The sequence below is a fragment of the Myotis davidii genome, unplaced genomic scaffold (genome assembly GCF_000327345.1).
Source record: "Myotis davidii unplaced genomic scaffold, ASM32734v1 scaffold3, whole genome shotgun sequence".
NCBI classification, from domain to species: domain Eukaryota; kingdom Metazoa; phylum Chordata; class Mammalia; order Chiroptera; family Vespertilionidae; genus Myotis; species Myotis davidii.
In genome coordinates, this window is record NW_006295062.1 from 1956579 (window position 1) to 1964596 (window position 8018).

Below are 8018 nucleotides of genomic sequence, written 5' to 3' on the forward strand. Positions count from 1 at the left end.
TGGGTGTCCTCACTGTGAGTGGAGTGTTAACTTGAGATGTGCATACATGTCCGTATGAACACTCACATGCCAGCCGGGTGTGGGGTGAGGCAGAGGTGATTAGGGGCGATCAGGCCAGAAGGGTAGCAGTTAGGGGTGATCAGGCTGATAGGGGAGCAGTTAGAGGCGATCAAGCAGGCAGATGGGGTTAGGGGCGAGTAGGCAAGTGATTATGAGCCAGCAGTCCCAGATTGTGAGAGGCAGTTGGACATCCCCTGAGGGGTCCTGTTTTGGAGAGGGTGCAGGCTGGGCCGAGGGGCCTTCCTCTCCCCCCCTCCCCCGCACAGATTTCATGCACTGGGCCTCTAGTGATTAAATAATTTGGTAAATGAGGTAGCAATGGCACCATGACCAAGTTTACCTGGACAGTCATATTGCAGAGAGTATGCATTAAGTAAAACATTTTTTCCCCTCATAATAGGCAGTGGTTGGGAATATTAGAATTAACGTAATACTTAAAATATTGAAATGTTATTTCAGTTGAGAGATGGAAGATGGAATATCACACGATTTGTTCTTCCATCAACCTCCTTATACATACACCCTTATTATCTCTGTTTCAAGATATCCAGGGGATTAAAATCATAACAAACTAGAGGCCCGGTGCACAAAATTCGTGTACTCAGTGAGGGTCCCTCAGCCCTGCCTGTGCCCTCTTCTAGTCTGGGAGACCTTGGGGGATGTCCAACTGACAACTTAGGTCCGCTCCCCATAGGGAGCGGGCGTAAGCCAGCAATTAGACATCCTTAGCACTGCTGTGGAGGTGGGAGATGCTCCCACCACCACCGCTGCACTCGCCAACCGTGAGCTCAGCTTTTGGCTGAGCAGCGCTCCCACTGTGGGAGTGCACTGACCACCAGGGGGCAGCTCCTGCATTGAGCGTCTGCCCATTGGTGATCGGTGCATGTCATAGTGACCAGTCATTCTGCTGTCAGGCCAAAACTGGCTCTCTGACATCTCCCCAAGGGGTCCCAGATTGTGAGAGAGTGCAGGCCAGGCCAGGGGACCCCACTGGTGCACGATTGGGGCCGGGGAGGGACATGGGAGGGCTCCAGGGCGTGTCTGCCCCATTTTACTTAGCCCTGATCAGCCAAATCCCAGCAGCAAGCTAACCTACTGGTTGGAGTGTCTGCCCCCTGGTGGTCAGTGTACATCATAGCGAGCAATTGACTGGTCTTAGCATATCATTAGCATATTATGCTTTGATTGTTTAATGGCCCAAGTGGATGACCAGACACTTTGCATATTAGGCTTTTATTGTGTCTGGATATGAAAGAATATGGGGATGTAACCAGTCTTTTTTTTTTAATCTTTATTGTTGAATGTATTACATATGTCCCCCCCTCCCCCAGTTTACCCTTCCCTGCCCCAGGCCTTCACCACACTATTGTCTGTGTCCATGGGTTATGCGTATATGCATACAAGTTCTTTGGTTGACCACAATGTAACCAGTCCTTGTATCTGTAACCATTATCAGTAGATAAGGAGTAAAAGCTTGTCTAAGGAAAGAGCTATTCTTCAAGATGTCCATGTTTCAGGCCCTTCATTAAGTAGTAGTAGAGACACCAGCTAAACCACAGCACTCTAGGGCAGTGATGGCGAACCTTTTGAGCTTGGTGTGTCAGCATTTTGAAAAACCCTAACTTAACTCTGGTGCTGTGTCACATATAGAAATTTTTTGATGCTTGCAACCATAGTAAAACAAAGACTTATATTTTTGATATTTATTTTATATACTTACAAAGAAAAATCAACCAAAAAAATGAGTTCGCATGTCACCTCTGACACGCGTGTCATAGGTTCACCATCACTGCTCTAGGGTAAGGGCAGGGCTTAGATGAGCTGAGACACAACAGCCTATCTCAGTCTAGAGCAGTGGTTCTCAACCTCTAAATACAGTTCCTTTAAATACAGTTCCTCATGTTATGCCCAACCATAAAATTATTCTCATTGCTACTTCATAACTAATGTCGCTACTGTTATGAATCGTAATGTAAATACTGATATGCAGGATGGTCTTCGGCGACCCTTTTGAAAGGGTCGTTCGACCGCCAAAGGTGTCACGACCCACAGGTTGAGAACCACTGGTCTAGATGGAGTGCTTTTATAGGGCATAGCAGAGAAGGAATTCCTCTCATGCAAAATATTTCTCTCACATTTACTCCCAAGTAAGGAAGTGTCTATGGAACACATCTCTATTGATTAATGAGAGAACTTAATTTTCATCCATTCAGGTAGAACTGGAATGTATTCCAGTCTTTCCTTATCCTCTGCTTTCTTTTCCCTGCTAGAAATATCTTATCTCTTAAGAGATTGTAATGTAATCATGTGGTGTGTTATTTTATAATTCTCTTCAGTATTTTATTGTGCATATTTATGTATTTCAGTGGGAGAACTGAAGTCCAGTCAGTTCAGTATGGCAAAGAAAAAGCAAATAAGGACAGGGTATTTGCAAGGTAAGCCTCCTGTTTCAGTATCTTCTTTTTAAAAATATATATATATATTAAAATTACTAAAAACTCTTTTTTCAAATATGATTACAGAATTATCACCTGACCCTTCCTTTAATTAAACAACAAATTATGTTGAAATAGTGAAATAGTTTGTCCAGTTTATTCATTCATATTTTTTGCATGAGCTAAAATTAACCCCGTGCCAAGCATTAGAGCTCTGACTATGCTGAATCAAGTATTATATTATTAATATAACATTGTTTTGCATGGTTCAATACCCATTTTTAAAACATTTTAGAGCCCTGGCTGGGTAGCTCAGTTGGAGCATCATCCCGTAGCTCCAAAGGTTTTAGGTTTGCTTCCCAGTCAGAGCATATACCCAGGTTGCAAGTTTGATCCCTTATTAGGATGCATAAGAGAGGCAACCAATCGATGTTTCTCTCTCTCTCTCTCTCTCTCTCTCTCTCTCTCTCTCTCTCTCTCTCTCGCAAGTCAATAAAAATATATCCTCAGGTGTGGATTTAAAAAGGTATAATCACTTGGAATCAAAGGAAGTGAGCCCAGATGAGCTCTACCAACAATGGTATCCTAGGAACCAAGTAGCAAAGCCAGGTTGGCTACCTGCCCTTTGATTTTAATCTTCTAGGTCCCCACTCATCCTCTGCCAGGAGCTGGGGCAGGAAAGCCGATTTGGCACTGCTGGCCCAGCCTGAAATAGAGCCCCCTTCTCGCCACCCCTCTGCAGGCTCACCACCTTGCCCCCTGCCAAGGCAGTTTTGCTTTCATTTGTGTGTGTTTTCTATGTTCTTGTCTCTACTCCTACTCCTGCTGCCTTGTGGGTCAGGATCAGGTCCCAGCCACAGGCAGAAAAGGTCACCATGTACAGTGGCATACCTTGAACAGCTGCTAATTTTCACTGTTGGGAAAGTGATTTGATTTAGAATTAAATGGTTTACATTTAAAAAAAAAAGTTTTGAGAAACAACATGACATGTATTATCCAGTCATTTCCATATATTTTTAAATCATGTTAAGAAATAAGTTGCTCCCTGACCCGCAGAATGGCTGCTCTAGGTGCTCTGCTCTTTAGTGTCCGGAGGCTGCACGGCAGCGCGGTGGCTCGGGCGGGTGGCCAGTGGAGACTCCAATGGCCGCCCTGCTCCTCCAGTGAAAGGCCAGCTTTGAAGACAAGCCCAAAGAGAAAAATTTGCAAGACGAGTTGTACTGCTGTCACAGGAAATGGATGCTGGGTTACAGGCATGGCAGCTCAGGCAGCAGGCGAAGTTGCAGGAAGAAGAACAGAAGAAAAATGCTCTTAAACCTAAAGGGGCTGCTCTGAAGAGCCCACTACCACGTCAATAAAAAGCAACTCCTCTCTCTCTTTTTCCCAGCATTTGTTGTTGTTCCCCATCCATCTTCAGAGCAAAAGAGCTTGGACCCCAGGAAGAACAGGCTGTAGGAGCACTGCATGGAAGGGCTGGCTACAGGCCCTCACCCCTGGCTCCCTTCCAGTTCAGGGGTATCTTGCTCTGGGATATTTACCCCCTCCTTTGCAGGTCTGAAGATTGGCCCAACTTTGAGCAGTTACTGCTCTGCAAACATGAAAAGGGGGCCGCGGTTTACTTGGTCTTGGCCACCATTCAAGCTTTGAAAAATCTATACACAGCTCAGTCTGCATACAGTTACACATTTAAAAAATGTTTCAATGAAAAAGAAAAAAAAAGAAATAAGTTGCTTTGTATTTGGATGGCATTTAATTGTCTTCACTTTTTTAGGATCTGTTAATAGCCAATTTACTTTTAACAAGTGAAGTGATTAAATTTATGTTTTAGAAAATGTTTTTATGAGCAAGAATAGAGAACAGATGAGAAATAGAGACTGAGTACCCAGAAACCAGGTCTCTCTCCCACCCCCGCAACTTGGCATTTGGACATACTAGTGATAGTTAGAATGGGGAGACAATAAAACAATCCCCAGAGGAAAGAAAAAGAGCAATCACCAAGAAAGGAAATAAGTGAAACAGAGGCATGCAGATAACTTTGACTCTGGACTTGAACACACACGGGAGTCTGTTTCCCAGGTTATTGCAGTAATCCAAGTGAAAATAATGAAGTCCTGAACTAAAATATTGGCAGTGAGTGGAGGATCAAATTTGGGGCACATCTTATAAGTAGAAATAGTATAAATAAATGACCAATTGGATAGAGATGTTTTAGCTACAGGCATATCTGGAAAGAAAGATTTAAATGCTATACAACAGATGAGATGTAGAAAGGAGAACAAATTTGTAATGGAAAAAGGTGTTAAATTGGAACGGGTCTAGTTTGATATGCCTGAGCAACGCTCTTTTTCTTTTTTTTTCTTCTGAGCAACACTTTTAACAGGATCATCCAATAAATAATTATTCACTGGCACTGGAAAAAAGATGGTGACCGGCAAGAAGGCAGGGAAGGAGAATGTGTGAGAGAGTGAGGGAGCGATAGGGGAGTGTGTGGTGTGTGTGTGTGTGTGTGTGTGTGTGTGTGTGTGAGAGAGAGAGAGAGAGAGAGAGAGAGAGAGCTAGGGATAGTCAGATACTGCGAGTCTTCCAGGGGGCTGCCACCACAGATACTCTGGGTCGGGCACAGAGAGCATGCCATCTTGAAGAACAGGACTACTTCTGACTTGGATTCCAGCCTCACCACCACCCAATCTGGTCTCAGACGCAATCCAGGATCTTACAACCACTCGGGACAAAGACCTGCCACCACAGATGCAGACCCATGGACACCAAGAGTCCAGACATCCCAGCTGCAGATTTCTGTGAGTCACAGAGCCCATCTCCCTCCCCAATGGCCCGCGGTGGTGGCATAGGACCTGCCAGACCCACTCTGCACGAGCAGTCCTGCCAACACAGGGCGGCTGTGCAAATTAACTTTGACTCTGGACTTGTGCACACACGGGATTCTGTTTCCCATGGCGCAGGAGTGGGCCTCCCTCCAACACAGGGCGGCTCCGCTACCTGATTTCAACTCTGGGCCCTCATACAGGAGTCTGGTTCCCACGGCGCAGGAGTGGGCCTTTCCCTGACACAGAGTGGCTGTGTAACCCGGCTCTCCAAGTAGACAGGGGACCCTGATATTTTACACGAGAGGCAGCACTGAGCACTGATGACTGATTCTCAGCGTGCATGGCTCCCACCGACCCATGGCAGCCACACACCTTGATGTCAGAGCTCTCCAGTGACACTTGGGTGGTGTGACGCTCCCACTGCACACTGCTCAGGCCCCCGCAACTTGCCTTTTGGACCTTCTAGTGATAGTTAGAATGGAGAGACAACAAAACAATCCCCAGAGGAAATAAAAGAAGGAATCGCCAAGAAAGGAAATAACTGAAACAGAGGAATGCAGTATGACAGACAGAATTCAGAATAATGGTCATACAGTTCATAAACCATATGGATGAGAAAATCAACAACCTGTGCAAAAATTCAGGAAGAAATCAAAAACGCTATGGAAGGTTTCAACGGTAGACTAGAAGAAGCAAAGGACCGAATTACTGAGTTAGAAGATAAGATATAGAAACAAGCCCAATCTGAACAGCAACTAGAGAAAAAAAATTAAAAAGCAGGAGGAGAGCCTAAGGGAGCTTTGGGACAACACGAAACAAGGTAACATACTAGTATGCATAATAGGGGTGCCAGAAGGAGAAGAAGAGCAGTAAGGATTAGAGCAGCGGTTCTCAACCTGGGGGTCTCGACCCCTTTGGGGGTCGAACGACCCTTTCACAGGGGTCACCTAAATACATCCTGTATATCAGATATTTACATTACAATTCATAACAGTAGCAAAATTACAGTTATGAAGTAGCAACAAAAATAATTATGGTTGGGGGTCACCACAACATGAGGAGCTGTATTAAAGGGTCGCGGCATTAGGAAGGTTGAGAACCACTGGATTAGAGAATCTATTTGAAGAAATAATGACAGAAAACTTCCCTGATATGGGAAAGGAAAAAATCACTCAAGTACAGAGTCCGAAGCAAGATGAATCCCAAAAGACCCACACCAAGAAACATCATAATTACAATGGCAAATGTTCACAACAAAGAATCTTAAAGGCTACAAGAGAGAGATGGAGAGTTACCTACAAAGGATCCCCCATCAGATTATCTAACGATTTCTCAACAGAAACACACCAAGCTAGAAGGGAAAAGGAATGAAGTATACAAAGTGATGCAAAGCAAATGACTGAATCCAAGAATACTCTATCCAACAAGACTATCAATCAAAATTGAAGGGGAAATCAGGAGCTTCTCAGACAAAATTGCTAACAGAGTTTATCACTACCAAGCCAGCAATGCAAGAAATGCTAAAGGGAATGCTGTAAAAAGAAGAAATAGAAAGGGAGGAAGGAACACAGGCATAAAGTACAGAAATGGCTACAAGCAAGTACCTGTCAATAATAACATTAAACATAAATAGACTAAATGCTCCAATCTAAAGACATCGAGGGACTGATGGATAAGAAAACACGACCCATATATATGCTGTCTACACAAGACCCATCTCAGAACAAGGGACTCACACAGACTGTAAGTGAAAGGATGGAAAAATATTTATCAGGCATATGGAAATGAAAAAAAAAGCTGGGGTAGCAATACTTATATCTGACAAAATAGACCTCAAAGTGGAGACCATAACAAGAGACAAGGAAGGCCACTTCATAATTCTAAAGGGATCAATACAACAAGAGAATATAACTCTGGTAAATATTTATGCACCCAATGCAGGAGCAGCCAAATAGATAATAAAAACTTCTGGAAGATATCAGGGGAGAGATTGACAGCAACACAGAGTAGGAGACTTTAATACCCCATTAACATCACTGGATAAATCCTCTAGACAAAAAATTAACAAAGAAACTTCAATCCTGAATGACTTACTAGATCAGATGGATTTAATCAACATCTTTAGAACATTCCACCCCAAAACTACAGAATGTGCATTCTTCTCAAGTGCATTCTTCTCAAGGACATTTTAAAAGATAGACCACATATTGGAACTCAGGCAAAGTCTCTCCGAATTCAAGAGGATTCATGTAAAGCATCTTCTAAGACCACAATGGCATAAAATTAGAAATAAAATACAATAAAAACAACCCAAAATACTCAAACACTTGGAAGCTGAATAGCATGTTATTAAATATTGATTGGGTTACCAATGACATCAAAGAAGAAATTAAAAACATCCTGGAAACTAATGACAATGAAAACACAACAATCCAAAACCTATGGGACACAATGAAAGCAGTCCTGAGAGGGCAGTTTATAGCTCTACAGGCCTACCTCAAAAAACAAGAAAAAATGGTAGTAAAAAAATCTCTCTTTTGTCTGGATAGCTCTCAGATATAATTTTATAATTTACATATGAATTAAAAACAGACACATATATGAAAAAATGTATGCATATGAATTCGAACAGAGAAAAGATTAGCAAAAGGACCCAGGAAAACAATATACAATGTCTTTAGTTTTCCCCACTCTGTGA

The 8018-nt window shown here is 43.1% G+C and overlaps 1 protein-coding gene and 1 pseudogene across 8 annotated transcripts in view; both read left to right on the forward strand.

Moving 5' to 3' along the window:
• PTPN4 (protein tyrosine phosphatase, non-receptor type 4) overlaps nucleotides 1-8018 on the forward strand; it is a 219190-nt gene that overhangs the window by 122932 nt on the left and 88240 nt on the right. For all 8 annotated transcript variants that reach the window (XM_006769670.2, XM_015567781.1, XM_006769673.2 and 5 more), the window contains one exon: nucleotides 2427-2495. In XM_006769670.2, coding sequence (XP_006769733.1) covers nucleotides 2427-2495 — 69 coding nt within the window. The remainder of the gene's footprint in view (nucleotides 1-2426; nucleotides 2496-8018) is intronic.
• LOC102766099 lies at nucleotides 2716-4204 on the forward strand (annotated as a pseudogene).